Genomic DNA, 16,767 nt, shown 5'->3' on the forward strand with positions numbered 1-16,767 from the left:
TACCATGGAAACCAGGAAGGTGATGCGGCGAGAGCAGGAGGAGCACTCGACCCAGATGTCTCACAGCATGCAGCTGTCCTCGCAGATCAAGAAGAGGACCTTCACCTCCAGGTGAAAACACGTCCTCCCGACGCCATAAATGGGTTTTGAAATTGTTAAAATGGGTCATTTAAAAAAAAAGTTCTTTACAGTTTCTGCTCTAAATATATACTTTGACAAATACTAAAGTGTCGCGTATCATGCTGTGTGTCGGCCGGTGCATAAATAAGGACGCAGCTGCAGTCCAGTTGCTTTGTGACGTGTGTTCCAGTCAACCAGACAAATGTACAGCAGCAAATGGGACTGCAATAACAGAAATATTTTGAGCCATCTCAAAATATACTGTAAAACATTGTAGATTAAAATAAATGACGCAGGAAGCGGCTCCTCTTTGTCCCGGAATGAGTCGTCTGCCGAGCGGTTCGGCTCAAAATAGCAGAGAAGCCCTTTAAGTGCGATGGAAAAGAACTTCTTGACCCTGGTGAAGATTATGTGGGAATAACGAAAGTTCAAGAGCGGCTCCAAAATCAATCCATTTGCCGGTGACTTTAAATAGCTTAGAGTTTACAAGTATTAGCACTGATATAGAAGCAAAGTAATAGCGGCATGTTTCAATACGCTTTTGTTAATTAAAAACAGGCCCACCAGTGTTCCCAGAGCTCTCAGAAGACTCCAGTGAGATCTAATAGAAATCACTTCTGGCCTGGTCCTCATCATCTCATGTCAGATTTGCTTTCATTTTCCCGGCCCTCTGCTGCAGTGTCTTATTAGATCAGGGTAACCTGTAGGTCTCCATTTCAAAATAAAAGCATCAGGATGACTTAATGTTCCCCCGCCCCTCAACTGGGATGATAAAGAAATAGATAGTTCTTCCAATAAGCAAATTTTTGTTTTAACTAAATCATGATGAACAAAGCAGATAAAATCTACACATAAAAACTTCCCCAGGGGGAACCAACAGTTGTGTGAGTTGTTGGCTACCTCACAGCAGATTCTCCATTTCCTCTCAGAAGTGTTCCCGTCGTTATGGGTTATGCCGATTTAATATTTTGAGGAAGCTTCTTGTTCATAAATACATAAATGCACACCGTGATTCCTTCAGCAGTACGAGCTCTTTCCCCCCATTTGCTCTTTGCATGCACACAGAATAGAATAGGTTTTTTATTGTCATGACAACAAAATTACATGTTTGGCATGTTCCTGTCTACATGCCCGGAGCGTTTGCATCTCCGTGTGCATTGATCTCTGGGATGTACTCGAGCGATACCATCCAGCCACAGGCTCTGGCTTGTATTATTTAACGGTCCAAGTCTCTCCCAAAAGGGGAACCAAAACACAGGATAAGAGCAAAGGTAAACGGTAAAAGCAGAAGTTGTCGTGAAAAATGGGGAAATCCTAATCTCGCAGATAAAAGAAAAACAAAGTGTTTTGTCGATTTGCATTGCCAATTGTGAGACGGCTTGTTGAAAGAAAGGCCTGAGGCTAGATGTTAACGGTTAACGGTGGTTGGAGGTTGTGCAACTCACACCTGCATTAATATGCAGTTGCGAGAGAAAACATTTTGTGCACAGGAGTGCAAAGTCAGCAATGGGGGGCACTGGCCGTCGGCTTCTGACAATGCCAATGGAAGACACAAGAAAAGTATACAACAATTATTCACATCAAACCGAAGAACCATGACGTTTTGTGGTGCGTTGACGGAGTCTATCGTGCCTTTTTTGTAAGGCTTTGTTGGATGGTGATTGGTGCTCGATGAAACAGACCGTCTGCAACAGGAAATGATCTTCAGAGCATCATTCGCCTGCGAGCGGAGCAATACGAGCGAGTCAACCGCATCCGACAGCGTGGATGTAGATGGGGTTCTGTCGGTTCACTGGTTTTCCAGTCACGACGATTAAGCACCTCTATTTATGCCTCCCTGTCCTGCACTCCGGCAGTCGTGTGTCCTCAGCGAGCCCCTCTGTAATTGTAGATAAAATAACAGGAAAAACAAGGCAAGCCGACGTCTGTCCTGTCTCTGGAGTCATGAGTACCCATTAACGGGCCGACTGTCTTCTGTAGATAAAGGAAAGGCAGAAATTAATGACTCTGTTCCTACAAAATTGCCCTTCAGCTTCAGCGCCTCAGGTGTCCATGTTTCTAAAACAAACAACCCTCTCCTGGATACAGGGAGGGACGCGTGTTCGGTCAGCTCAGTTTATAGTTGGTGCTTTAAATCGAGAACCGGTGCTGCCGTGAAGGCTTACAACCCCGTGCCCGATGTCGAGGTGTGCCTGACCCATTGCACCGATGATGAACAGAACACTTCAGGACCCGATAGGAAGAAGCAGTAGTTGGCTGCACAAATATCTGTTGAGTCAAGTGTGAAATGCATGTATTGTAGCCTTGGAACAAACCTTTATGTCTGTTAGTTTGACTCGGGGATATTATCTTAAAATATATTTTTGTGTCACCCGGTTAAATTTAACAGGAGTCAAATAATGGAATGAAGCTTTTATTGCTTTTATAACACGTAAGAAGGTCTCACATTCAGGGTCTCCACTTGCACTTGAACGCATATTTTCCCCAAGGCAGACATGTTGGTGGGGTGGCACGGTGGTGTAGTGGTTAGCGCTGTTGCCTAAGAAGATCCCGGGTTCGAGTACTATTTCTGTGGCATTTGTATGTTCTCCTCGTGGGTTTTCTCCAGTTTCCTCCAAAAACATGCAATTTAGGTGAATTAATTACTCCAAATTGCCCGTAGTGTTTGAGTGTGTGCATGAACGGTTGTCCATCTGTGTGGCCCTGCTATGTTCTGGCGACACGTCCGAGGTGTACCCTGCCTGTCACCCATAGCAAGCTGGGACAGACTCCAGCAACTCCCGGGACTCTCAAAGTGGAATAAAATGGATGGTTTTGCTCTATTTTTTGCTTCTTACCTTACATTACAGACTGTTTCAAACACTCCGTTGTCACTATTTGCATGTAGATGCAAGGTAAGCTCCAAGTTCCTCCTGGTTATATCATCTCCCTGCAGACAATAGCAAATCGTGTTTGCACAGCGGCGAGCAAAAAAAAATAAAAGGGGAACTCTGGCGATGATGGTGAAAACAAAAACAGGTCGTCCACTTCCCTGATTAGATCAGCAGATAAGGCTTCGCACCCGACGTGCAGGCGTCGAGTGGTGGATAAGGGAAGGTCACGCTTCAGCAAAGTTATCCAAACAAGGGTTTAAATTTCTTTCCTGATAGACATTTAGACGTGCAGGAGTGTATCACGAACAGCACTGGAAGGTGTGTGCGCGCGACCTGCAGAGAAATCTGAATTTAAACACACACGTGTGACTATAGATTTATATAATTTTTCAAGGCAGGATCTTCAAATTTGTCTAATTTCTTCTTTTAATATGGCCTGAACCTGAATTTCCGCGTCGATATTCTGACAAATGCAAAATGAAAGCCGCTGCTGCTGTCTAGTGGCTGCGGAGGATAATGATCTGATGGAGCTGAGATCCTATAATGAGACGTACGCCTTGACAGAACGAACAGGCGTGCTAAATAATGTGAATCACTGTGAAGGGTGACGAGGAAAAGTCTTAATGATAATCGTTCACCTGAATCATTTGAGATGTTTTAATCAGGCTGTGTTTGTTTGTTTTTTTTTCTCTCCCTACGTTCCCTGAATGCAACAGCGATGAGGAGACCTCCTACGCTGATATCTTCCCCATCATCTCTGCTGATGCGATGTCTGTGAAGGAGGTGCTGGACATGGACGTCATTCCCCGCCACAGGACATGGTGAGAGGTGGATGGTTGTCATTTTATATCACAAAATCAATGTTTTGGTTTTATTTACAGTAGATTTTCTGGACAATCTCCTGACAAATTGTTAATTTGTGAAATAATGACGTTGAGAGATGAAGCATCTGAACACTTCAGCTTCAGGACAGATACCGCTGAAAGCGAGGAAAGGATAATTTCACAGGCGTCACCCACCCTGAAGGTGCAGACGATGTCCCAACACATTTATTTGGTCCCTCTTTAACTCTTTAAGTTAATTCTGAAATATTGAATGGTGAATGCCAAATGTGCAATTTCGTGATGAAGAAAAACACTGAACTTCCTGCGGAAAACTGTCAAATCGATTCGATTATTGGCCTGATATGAGTAAAACTTCATCTGGGAGAATGAGATTCCTGAAATTAATGGTGCGACCCGCTGGAGAAATGAAGAATTTATTCATACGTTCAGTCGATTCTTGATTGTTTAGTGGCGTTAAAGAGTCGAGTTCATCAGGCTTGTGATTGGTAACGGATCAAAAAGCAGGACAATGATGTTGTAACCGTGTGTGTGTGTGTGTGTGTGTGTGTGTGTCACTCCAGCATTTAATGAAACGGTTTGAGTGTAAAAAAATAAATACAGGCATGAGGGAAATAAATTAAAAGCAGTTCTCTGAGTGTGTTGCTGCCTACATAATAATATAATATATTATGTCATATTATATATAATGGTTATAAGTAAATACTCCTATTAGCTTGTTTAGCCAAACCAGTTCTTACATTCTAATCCCAGCGACACAACTAGAATTGCTTCCTATTTTAAATGTAACTATAGTTTAAATCTGATTTCTTGCAGCTTAGAAGATAAATCAGAATCCCTATTTCTCAGAGGAGCATGTCGAAAATGTCAGTCGTAAAGAAAAATGATGACTGATCCCGCCGTCATCCGTGCGCATCCCTCTGCTGCTGATGTGATTCACTGCTCGACTCCGGTCGGGAAGAGGGCCCGGTTCGGAACCCGCACTCGAGTTTCTCAAAATTAAAATAAGTATATTAATATTAGCAAACAAGTGCTGCATCATTGTAGTCAAATCATTGCCAACGTGTGGAAGCGGTGCCTTTATATGGCAGGGTGAGAGACGAGCAGACTTTGCCCATCTGCAGCTCTCAGTTCAGGCTGCGTCTTATTCTCCTTTTCTTTTTTTGGGGATTTGAGTTTTTATGGGAACAAACGGCAAGAACTGCGGAGGAGTCTCTTCTGCTCACACTGAGCCCAAAGGCTTACAGCAGGCCTCTACTTCCCTCCGGAGGACTTCCTTTCTGGATGATCCCTTCTTTTCATGAGAGTCTGCCTCTCCATCGCTCGTGAATACCACATCCTCTCTCTGCGCTGTGTGGGAGTGGAGTGGGTCAAGTTTTTCTATGCCCACCGAGTCAAATCAGCGGCGAGAGGGGCCTGATTTCTGTTGTTGAAGGCCAGCTGGGGGGCGTCGCCCATCATAGCATTTCCTTCTAGGATCAATAAAATACAGTAATACCTTGACATGTAATTCGTTCCTGGACCGAGCACCCAAATCAACACTAATAATAACGGAGGAGGGGGAAATGTATCTGAGAAAGAGCTCCAACAGATTCAGCTGTCAGGAAACGCATGTCACATATCTAAAAATAAGTCCCAGAGCAGAGACGTTTGGGTCACAAAGAACAGGAAGCAAAGGGATTCTTGTCTTTTGATTTGTTTCACCAGAATCCTGCCGTAGGTGCTCCGTAGCACATTTGAAGAATGAGCGGCAGCATCTTTTCCTGTTCTCTCATCCGTCCGGAGATTTATTAGGCTCCCGTTGCATTGGAAAGTAATTTGATGCTTCTGAAATCATGGAATGAATCCTTGAGTGGCAGGCAGCCGGTAAGCGGTGAAAGAGATGGATGGAAGGACGGACGGGCGTCGGGAAGAGTGCCGAAGGAAAAGATGGTTAATACTGAGAAAAGAGGGGAAGTCATCGAGGGTGCAATCACACTCTTCTGAAAGACAGCCACATCCGACAGTAATGAACCTCAGCTGGGGCCATCCAGGAAACGTGTCGAACCCCCCCCCCCCCCCCACACACACACACACCACCATCAACGGCCGTCTAGCCCATCTGCTCAAGCTCCAACCTCAAATCCGTCCGCCTCACCGTTGGATTTTTCCCACCTGCACTTGCCCCTCACTTCGGCGAACTAGGCCGAGTCCCAATTTTAGTATTGAACGGCAACTATTCCCAAGTCCGAGCCCGTCTCTCAAGTTTTGGATGGGAGGGAAGGCTCTGAATCTGGTAATGCTGGAGATGATTGGTTTATCCCGGGATAACGGGGAGGATACGAGATGAGGAAGACTTTCGCTTTCTATTTGAATAGATTCCAACAAAGACTTGGTTCCTTATTAGTATGCGAGTCACACAACGCCGTCTCCATCATCTTATCCTTGCGCTGAGGGCTAGTGTGTAAATTGAACAGACATCTCGATGCGCCTGGTTCATTTTGGAAGGAGGGACTTGCTGTTCTTTGCACCAAAAAATAAAAAAATATCCATTTGGAGTAATAAAAGAGCTATAAACATCACTCGATGCGATCCAGTGGTTCATTCCATCTTAAAATCTCAACACCCACGGAGATTAAAAGCACAGCCAGGCAATGAGAGGCAGAACTGTGTTTCTGCACCCCCTGCAGATGCACCTATGGATGCACACACACACTCATTCAAGCGGGTTTGAGCACTTTACTGGATTATCACAAGGATTCATTCACATTCACGCTCCAGTGGCAATCGGAACTCTGAAGCGTGTTTGTGAATGTTTAAGATCTCCTCCCCTCCGTTTGTTACCGTGACGTGTGTCAGGTAGGTTTTCAAATGATTAAATCCTCGGGGCCGTCGATCAGAGCCCCGCCCAGAACACACACCCCTCTGGCGATTAGTCAGCTTTGAGACGCTGCTCTTCAATGGCAGAAAAACAAATGCGACTGTCGCCGTTCATGTATACGGACGAACTGCATGTACACAAGAGAACGTGCAAACGTGCAACCTGCTGCACATGCATGCACGTGCACTACCAGGGGTGTCGGTCGCTAATTAATCCCCCTACTAGTAATGGATTAATGGTGTCACCATCTTGTTTTTCCACACCTTATGAAAAGGAGAGCCTCGTTTCAACAATCAAAAAAAAAAAAATCCCGAAGGAGCGGCAGAGAGTTTAAAGCGTCGTAAAGTGTCTTTATTGAGATGCCACATCTGAATGTGAGGAAAGAAAATCGCACTTGGGCTAAGAGGGAGCAGCGAGGCGTCAATGTCCCTGAGACGATCAAATATTAAAGTAGCACTTGAGTGTAAATGGACTTGGAGAGAAATAAATCTTTACAAGTCAAAAACAAAACACAAAAAAATCGATGTAAAAATTGTGCTTTTTCTCCGACAGACCCCAAAAAAAACCCCTCTCAAACCTGAATTGCTGTCTTTACTCCTGCTATCACATCTAACGGAGGCCTGAAGTGTTTTGACGGCTGACAACTTCATGCGTGTCTTGCACACAAACATGAACGCGCTTCAGGCGTGCATGTTTAGCACTGAGAGTAGCAACATTTGGTTAAAATGTTTGTTGCATTGCTGCAAAGTAAAGTCTGGGGGGCGGGGGGAACCCATCTCAATAGAACAAAAATCTATATGTCACCGCCAGGCAAATCCTGACGGAGACTCTGGCTGCCGATGAAGAGTACCACAGAGACAAGTGGATCCGGTTTGGGAACGAGGCCGAGAAGGTGGAGCTGGATGTGATCCGGAACCAGCATTCGCTCCGCAGACGCGTGGACAAACTGGCCCTTCGGAGGCAGGTAAAAGATACGATCTAGTATGCTTTCTTACATCGTTCGTTCCTCTCCGTCTCTTTTATTGATTCTTTAAGCACTTGGATGCTCGGAGGATTAATGTGTGTGTGTGTGAGGACCTGAAAAAAATATCTTCATCTCATCTGTAACATTTATTTATTCACTATTTTAAAACTTTGCTTCTCCTGTGCCCCAGGCGCAAATGAAATTATCTTCCCACATGAGGTATCTGCAGCTCCTGGGTCAGAAGGCCCCAGACTTTCCAATCCCCCTGAGGTCTCACACCGTCTGGGAGGGCATGATGGTCAATTTCTGCTGTTTCGCCACGGGCTGCCCTCCGCCAAAGGTCACGTGGTAAGACCTTCTGGCTGAGCTTTCATCCTCCTGGTCTCTGCTGGTCGATGGTCTAAAGGCGTTTCTCTTAAATTCCAATGCTGGTGCTGCAAAAACAGTTTTTTATTTAAAGGCTCACACTTGGACTGATAAAGTAAGACATTCTTGAGGCAACGACTGCCACACCTTTCTTTAATGCTCTAATTTGAGCTGCAACGACCTGCTGATTCATTCTCCTTTGCCTTTTGACGACGAGGCTCTAATCGACCTAGCTTTGGGCTCACGAGACGTCCCCTTTGAGCCCAGGAACTGTGAGTGGATGTCGTGGCCAACGAATCGTACAGGGAATGAAGCAGATAAATCAGGTTAAACCCCTGCATGTGAAAATGATTTTGAAGATGAACTCACAACCCGCAGGCGTCATGACGCCCGAGTTGAATATATCCTCCTATATTAACGTGAAATTACCTCCATGAGATCAGGCAAGACGCCAAGCTGTCCACCTCCGTACGTAAGCTGCAGGGAGGCCAGCGGATGAATAAACTGTGGATTTGTGAACCGACAGCCAGGTGTGAGCCCCGATTACTTGCCGTACGGGAGTTTCACCGTCCCACGATGCACCCGTGAAGACCGGTGTGCTGCGAAACGCTGCTCCCATGCCGCCCAAAGCAGAAGGAGAGTTGAAAGATCCCATCATGGCTGTTGATGAGTGAGAAATGAGGCATCAGCTGAGGTTGATTCATTCGGATCTCTTTCTTCAGGTATAAGGACGGCGTTCTCCTGAGAAGGCCTCACATACCGTGGAATTATAGCATTCAAGAAGACTTCGGTCTCCACTCACTGCAGATCAGAAGGTGAGTCGCTCCTCAAAGGGGGGGGGGGGGGGGCGTAGGCTGTGACGCGTAACCCAGGTTCACTGAGTGAAGAGCAGAGAGAAGGCCTTGATGAAATGGAAAAACTTGGTGATAGCAACATTGCTAATGCTAATTTGACTTGCCGTGGGTGGAGTTAGAAAAATATTGTATTTCGGCTGCTTCCGATCTTCACATATGCATAATATTTCCCTTTCTAAGGTGCACGCCAGATGATGCCGGCGAGTATAAAGTGATCGCCAGGAGTCCTCTGGGTGAAGCCATGACGTTTGGAACGCTCGTTGTGAACTGTGAGTAATTTCCATATTCATGTCGCCTCCACCTTCCTGGAAGGTTATTATGGGTCATGTGACAGATTACAAAATAAGGACTGAAATATAAGCATTTTGCCTCAGGAAAATAAAGTTTTGTTTTTTTTATCACAAAAAGAAAGAGTGGAAATAGACTTTCACAATAAAATCAGAAAATGGTAACAACAATATCCTGCTTAATAATTTGCATATTTAAGGTTGTTTTGAATATTTAATTCTGGTAAAGTTTTACGCTGGATGCCATTCATGTCCTTCGATTTCACAATATCCTCCTCCGTTTCTGTCTCCATGTCTGTCTTTCCTCTGCTGCTCTTCAATTTAGCATATCAAGGAGCCGTGGCGGGTTCAGACTACTCCAAGACCCCTGGTAAGATTTAATGCCAAAGCCTAATGAAAAGTGTCCCCTTTCATTTTCCCTGCCATCCTTTGAAGTTTCTTCCTTCCACCAGCTAACGATAGCCGGCTTTGAAGCCGGCGACACGACTGCTCGGCTCCGCCGCTCGTGTGCCGCGCCTCGTAACAGAAGATATGGATGGACTGAATGGGAGCAGAGAATTACCAGCGTTTTCTTGATATGGGAGTTTGTGTTTCTGCGTGGGCCTCCCTGTCCGCGGTTGTACTCGTATAAATAAGAGTATTTGTGGGACGGTAGCTGTAGGGATAGAAGGACTGGAATGACACTCATGTATTTCTCATTTCGGGGGGCAGCAGGGGATTTATTACGTTTTGCTCCAAGCTGTGGAGCAAAACGAGTGTCACGGTGGACAACCCGTGACACTCTTTGGCCTAGATTAGCCTCCGCCGTGTCGACTGTCGTCACCAGAAAAAACAGCTGCAACGCTGACTTAAATGCATAACCTATTTAGATTTACCAAAAGGCGTCTTATGGCAATTAACTTTTTTTATTTTTGTCCATCAGAACCAAGGTGAGACCAGGATGCTCTGGGTCGACATTTGATGCGTATTTAACCTTTATTTAGATCCCGGCCCGGACAGTCATACAGAACGTTTACATTGACGTCATTGAAGCCGGTAGCTTATTGCTGTGAGGCGACGTCGCTAACCACTGCGCCGCCTTGCTTCCCTAAATTGACATCATATATGATTAAATGAACATCCCATAATAGTAATGCATTGGTCTTATAGAGCGCTTTACATAGTGCATTATTCATTCACGCCATACTTGATGGTGGTGGAGCTACTATTGTAGCCACAGCTGCCCCCGGAGCCGGGAATCGGACCGCCAACCTCTCGATCATAGGACGGGACCCGCTCAACCACCTGATCAGATCAGATGTCGGACATTAGTTGGGTTTAAACCGAGCCATTTCTCTTTGAACTGGACGAGGTAACCATTTGACTCCACATGAGTAGATTGTAAATTAATTTTTTACAATGAAAATCAATCCTTGTTTACTTCGAGATGACATTCCAACCAAAGAGACTGGAGGAAAGTCAACCTTCGCCCCATCAACACAAATGTACACAGATTCAATACGCAGGAAAGTCTATGAAATGAGCATGCCTGGAATTGGGATGTGTCTTTCCGGAGTGGAACATGTCTCCGTCTTTTCACTCCTCTTTCCACATCAACTCACTTTTTTGCCACCATCTTTGCTCACCTCCTCCACCTCAGGCTTCGCATCCGGGCAAGGAGCCCAGTTTGCCGACACCTTCCCCCCGACGTGGGTGACGGAGGGCACCGGCCTCACCCTGCAATGCTCCTTCACCTCGCCGCTGGCGCCGGTCCACCAGGACGTCGCCTGGTTCAGAGACGGCGAGTTTCCGCTAGAGATAACTCGCATGAGTTGACTGTTCAGATGCGTATTACGGGTTCGTCCTTTCCTTCCCCAGGCGTCCGGCTGCATCAGTCGGACAACGTGGACATTCGGACGGTGGACAACAAGGCCGCCATCACTTTAAAAGCTGCACACAAGGAGCACGAAGGCGTTTACACAATCCGGCTGAGGACCGCGGATGAAATCCAGGAACACGGCGCTTTCGTTTACGTCAAAGGTGAGATTTCCATTCGTAAAAATGTATTTAACATCTTTTACAATTAAATGTTTAAGATGATGAATTAAGCCTTGGAAAAAGCAATTATAGAACAAACTCGGGTCACGAAGTTCACAAAGTACTGCAGCAAGAGGTTGAAAAACCTCTCCGTCAGCTGATGGGCTTCAATTTGAAATATCCAACAACTGTTCCGGCTTGACCCCGAGACCCCCCCCCCCCCCCCCCCCCGCGTAAAGAAAGACCTGTATTTTCAAGGATGAACTCATCACTTTGAGTCGAGCTGGATAAATGGTGTGTTGACTCAAGCATTCACTCAAACCACTATTTGTATTCACAAGCTTTTTGGCTCCGCTTTTATTTCCTGTCAGCAAACTACCCAGATTCCTCCTTGGAAATTGCACCATCAATCAAGCTGTTCTGCAGCGGAGGAGCTTGTTAGCTTCGTTCAGTGAGACTATATGTTCTGCACAGACTTTTGCCGCTCACACATTGTTTGCGACATGCAAATAAACTCGAGGGCAACTCCCTCCTTGACTCGTCAAACATTTGAAATGCATCGGGGCGAGGCCCGGCCGCTCAAACGTGTTTATCATGCGTGCATTTTGCTCCGTTCGCCGCCGCCGCCGCTGCATTGAATCATTCATTAAACTCTGCATCCTCCAGAAATGTATTAGCACAAACACGCATGTAAATTAAAGTCTTATTCATTTAAGTCTGGCCCGAGGTCTCTCTCTCTCTCTCTCTCTTTTCAAGGAGCCCGATTTTTAGCAGAGCCGTAGGTCAAAATGTGCAAATCAGCAAACTCCCCCTCATGTTTTCTCTTCCGTTTGTGATACAAACATGACGGAAAACTAATTAAAGAGAAGCGAGAAGCCACAAGAAAAGCAGAGATGTTGGCATTGTGGCGCTGAGGTTTTCGTAAAAACATCTATTCCCCAGCCTCGAGAAGAGTTTGGGAACTTTACTTTGCTTTATTTCCTCATTTATTCCTCCCTTCTCTCTCCTGCATCGCTGGCTGTGAAGTTAATCTGTTACGTCCTGCAGCCGCCGCCGCCATTGCTCCATCACCATCACGGCACATTGAGAAGCTCTTAAATACTTCCATCATGCTTTCCTTTCCTCACCTGCATCCTTCTTGTCTGTTTCCCTCACCTCATAACTCTTTTCTTCCCGGCACCTTTTTTTTTTTTGTATTTCACATTTTCATCTCCCAATTTCCTCCCCAATCAAAACATTTATTCCGTGGCTTCAGACATTTCATCCTCCTCCATTTTCGTAATCCTCTGACTGACCTTCTCCTCTTCGTGGTGCAGATGCATCGGCGGAAGTGCTGGGAGGCCCCGCCTCTCCTCTGGCCGTCCAGGTAGCCGACGTCAACAAGAATTACGTCTTCCTCACCTGGCAGCCGCCCTCTGCTGACGGAACCGCACCTGTGGAGGGTTATTATGTGGAAAAGTGAGGGTTGCAAGATTTAAACCTTATTTTTGAGTTTGACAATCAGCAAAAAATCGAGGTCCATTTAGTCTGCTTTGTTTCCAATCAGGGTGATTAAAGTTTGTTTTTTCTGACCTCGGGCGTGACGCCGCTTTCCCCCCCATGTGCTGCAGTCTCAGGTCTGGGCTGGTTCTGTTCCTGTTCTGTTGCTCCCTTGCAGCTGGGGAGTCCTACCTGGATGGATCTTTGGAGACCAGGTGGATCTCCTCAGCCTCTGCTGAGCTGGGAGTCTTTGTTTGGAATTCTCTGGAGCTTCACTTACAGATCATCTCCTTGTACTTCTGCTGCATCCCTTTGTAACCATCCAGGTCCCTCGCGACGCCTTTCCATGCCGCTGTAAGGCGGCTGACTTTCCTTCGGGCTTTCTTGATCCTGGCTTCTAACTTTCTTCTCCATGGGGAGGGGTGGTGGGTTGGGAGGCGGGGGGCGGGGGGTCTTCCTGCCTGCCTGCCTGCCTGCCTGCCTGCCTGTGGCATTCTTGATTTTTGTGGCAGTGCCAGACACCGCCAGCTTTGTTATTCAGCAGACGCAGTTCGTCTGCAAATGATGTGTTCTAAATGTACATTTTAATCACATTAACGCGTTCGCATTGTCCAAACGTTTCGGGATTGCTTTTGTACACGCCGATTCAAATCAACAATGGAACCAAAGTCAGACATAACCGCTGAACTTCTTGTTGCCGGCTCAATACGTACTGAGAAACGGGCGGCTGCGGTGGCGTTATATCCGCCTGGCGACATCTCCGAGATGGATGGTGCGCTTCGTAATCAACAGTCCTGGACACTGTGTTAACAGCAGAGTCAAACACTCCCACAGTTTTAATGCGCGTATGTGTTTGCTATATGCTATTAAGTGTGTGTTTGCGGACCTTCTCAATGTTGTTACCCTGCTGTAAAAACAAAGACACCTCCCAGTTTCCTAGCAACCTCTTTACGGTTGTTTCAGCAGTTAACCGATGCTGTGTAATCTAAACCTGATATCTACCTCAAATGGTGGATTGTTTACCGACTTCGGTGCGTTATTGTGCGGGATCAATTCGATCAATAGATCGGATTGCTTTCTGCAGAAGTCCTCAATAGTTTTCCCGGCTTCCTTTTCTCTCCCTTTTCAGATGTGAAGTTGGGAAGGGCGACTGGGAGCGCTGCAACGTCCACGTCCAGAAGATGTGCCACTACCCGGTGTTTGGGCTGAAGGAAGGGACGCCGTACCAGTTCAGGGTTCGAGCCGTGAACAAGGCCGGAGTGGGACGGCCTTCCAAGGCTACCGAACCTGTCCGCACTGCAGACCCCCTGGAACACACCAGAACTATGGGTAACGCGTGAAGCACCCCGACGCACGCACATTAAGAGGTTACTGGCCCATTTCTCGAAAACTATACGCCTCACCGAAGAGGAGTGTAGTCCAAGAGGTGGATCCGTGGTGGTTTTTGTGTGAACAGAAAACTGAAAGCTGCTGGGCTGAGTTTGGCTCATGATTTAATGTCATTTTAAGGGACTTTGGGCCTTTACCGTCGATGCAACTTTTGTAATTACTTGCACTTTAATGTGTTGGGTATTGAAAAAGATCATGCTTTCTAACTCACGTCGATGGCTTACAGCAAGGCGGCGGTGGTGAGCGACATCTCCGGGATCACTTTCAAGGGGGGGGCGGAAACACTGCCAGGCCATCTACCCGCAGCACGCCCCTGTTAGGAAGCTAATAATTGACATTTAAGCACCGTTCTCGGATGATCTACTATTATCACCCAGTTAAAGTGATTATGGAGGACATGGAATACTTTTCAGCTTCGTATTGCACATTATAAAACCGACGGAAACCGGTGGCCTTAGGCTTCTGCTGTCTGTATAACATTACGCTGACGTTGACGCCCCATCCCTGCAGCAGTGGATTCACCTCCTCCCGATGATGGTGGGAGTCGCTCAAAAGCCTCCCGGCGCAGAGTTGGGTTGAGATCCGTCGACCGTAAAGGTCGCGTCTCGTGAATTGCATCAGTTTCACGCTCATCAGTCCGTCCGATGCCCTGAATGAAAGCGTCTGCGTTCACGATGCCCCTCCGTTCACCTGTTCTCGCTTTACCTTTCATTTGTTTCCGTCTGCTTCCACCAAGAAGCAGCTTGGCCCCGGTTTTAATTCATCATCCGTTCCTGCCCCCCCCCCCGCCTCCGTCGGGAGAGGGAGGGGGGGGCAGGAACGGATGATGCCGCTGTGCAAACGTGGATCAAGTTTTGCCGAGCCGGAGAGTTCTGCAGTCTTTGCCGCCAACACTTTTTTTCCCCTTAAACACAGTAGAAGCATGAGGACGACCAAAATGAGATGTAACTTCCTGTTTGCGTGTTGGAGGGAGGACAGATGGACTCTGGTCAAAAGGCGCGGATCATTAAACACAGATGAAGGACAAACGGAAGGTTGCCTTGCCTCCAGAGTGCTCTCCCTCCTCCCTCGTCTCCCTCGCCGCTGCTCCTCTAATGCCAACATTAATGGCGTTATCATGGGCTCTCTCATAACATCATCCTGACACGTCTTCCTCTTTTATTTCCTCTTCCCCCTGTCGTCCCACTCACCCTCTCTCTCTGCCCCCCCTCCTCAGTGGTCAGCACAGACAGAGGGAGGACAGTCACCATTACAAAAGATGAACTTGAAGGTGAGACTATCTTGTTTCTTTAATTCTCCATGTATGATGTGGTTATAAAAAGATGCAATTTGAACATTTTTATGTTCACCCCACCCCGACCCCACACCGACCCAAGGGGCTCCTGGCTTAATGTGTCTTGATATAATTTTGAACAACAAGCTGCAGTAATTACTTGCCTGAGGCAAAGAGCGCTTGCTCCATTAGCAGATGTGAAAGGAAAGCGCAGACCCTGGTTGTGTCCTGCTAAATGCACATAATGGAGAGAGAGGGAGAGAGAGAGAGAGATTCAATGGAGGTCATGAACAGACGTATGAGTGGCATTTTTAAAAGTTAATTGATACACACTTCAAGACAAAAAGCACCAGAATTATTCCTTTTAGGGTTCTATCCTCATTCAGATTTCTTTAGTCAAACTTGACCAATAATTTTCCCCTAAATATATATATATATATATAGGGCAAAATTATTTAATATTATATGTATTCTAATATATATATATAAGGTGGAAAGTGATGGTTAGATGTTTTGGAGACTAGGTCAGAGAGGCCACATTCACTTTATTCTGACTTTTTCTTTTTTTGCTCCTCCTCTTCCTCCTCTGCTGGCGATGCAGGTCATGTCAAAGCTCCTCTACCTCCCACAAACGTGCACGCCTGTGAGGTGAGCGACACCCATGTGGTGCTGAGCTGGACCGAGCCTGAACCCAGAGGCAGGGAGCCGCTCACCTTCTACGTGGAGAGGGTCAGTGTTCACACGCAGAGAAACATTCATCTTTAACGATAACTGAGAGGGTCTTGTGTGATTCCTCTTTGAATGAACTCGTAGGGACTCGAAACACGATCCGTCACGAGTATCCAGTTTTTACCGTATAATCTGGTTTTTGACTGCGTGTAAAGTTTAGGAATCTGATGCATTCAGGGGAAGCTTTGAAACCTGAAATTACCATGTCGGTGACCGTCTTTGATCTACGCTGTCAGGGATCAAATTGACAAAAAACATAATAAAAAACTTTCTATAACAATTTGGCTGCTTTCCGTCATCAACAAGGAGACTTTTTAAACATCCCCCTACAAGTTTCAGCCTCTGTGTGACAAAATCCAGGTGAAACGGGAATCATCAATGATGCTTTCCTCTAAAAAAAACCCACTCCAGTCATTTTGGGCTGAGGTTCCTACACCATCCAGCAAATTGGGCGATTACCAGACTCGAGCTCCTTTTAGATCGGTGCCAGTGCTTCACACTGCACTGAAATGAGCAGAGACTAATGACGGCTTTGAATGCGTCCGATTAGCCGTAGAAATGAGAGTAAAATAGGTCATAAGATGCTGTAATCAGCCGTTTTTTATGGCGGCAGCAGACGGCCGTTTCCTGCAAAAATGCCCGTGCCCAACCCGAAGAGATTAGACAAACGCAGCAAGCGACTCAATGGTGAGCATGGCGGAGCATTTAGCCGCTT

General features: G+C 46.4%; 1 protein-coding gene across 1 annotated transcript in view; it reads left to right on the forward strand.

The window, feature by feature from the left end:
• Positions 1 to 16,767, forward strand: part of myom3 (myomesin 3) — a 30,924-nt gene continuing 14,157 nt past the window's right edge. Inside the window, exons 1-13 of the mRNA XM_068756944.1 lie at positions 1 to 111; positions 3,710 to 3,814; positions 7,506 to 7,659; positions 7,850 to 8,007; positions 8,748 to 8,840; positions 9,060 to 9,148; positions 9,492 to 9,536; positions 10,806 to 10,946; positions 11,024 to 11,185; positions 12,499 to 12,640; positions 13,791 to 13,990; positions 15,267 to 15,320; positions 15,925 to 16,052. Of these exons, the coding sequence (XP_068613045.1) occupies positions 5 to 111; positions 3,710 to 3,814; positions 7,506 to 7,659; positions 7,850 to 8,007; positions 8,748 to 8,840; positions 9,060 to 9,148; positions 9,492 to 9,536; positions 10,806 to 10,946; positions 11,024 to 11,185; positions 12,499 to 12,640; positions 13,791 to 13,990; positions 15,267 to 15,320; positions 15,925 to 16,052 (1,578 nt within the window). The 5' untranslated portion in view covers positions 1 to 4. The remainder of the gene's footprint in view (positions 112 to 3,709; positions 3,815 to 7,505; positions 7,660 to 7,849; positions 8,008 to 8,747; positions 8,841 to 9,059; positions 9,149 to 9,491; positions 9,537 to 10,805; positions 10,947 to 11,023; positions 11,186 to 12,498; positions 12,641 to 13,790; positions 13,991 to 15,266; positions 15,321 to 15,924; positions 16,053 to 16,767) is intronic.

Source organism: Brachionichthys hirsutus, chromosome 3 (assembly GCF_040956055.1).
Source record: "Brachionichthys hirsutus isolate HB-005 chromosome 3, CSIRO-AGI_Bhir_v1, whole genome shotgun sequence".
NCBI classification, from domain to species: Eukaryota; Metazoa; Chordata; class Actinopteri; order Lophiiformes; family Brachionichthyidae; genus Brachionichthys; species Brachionichthys hirsutus.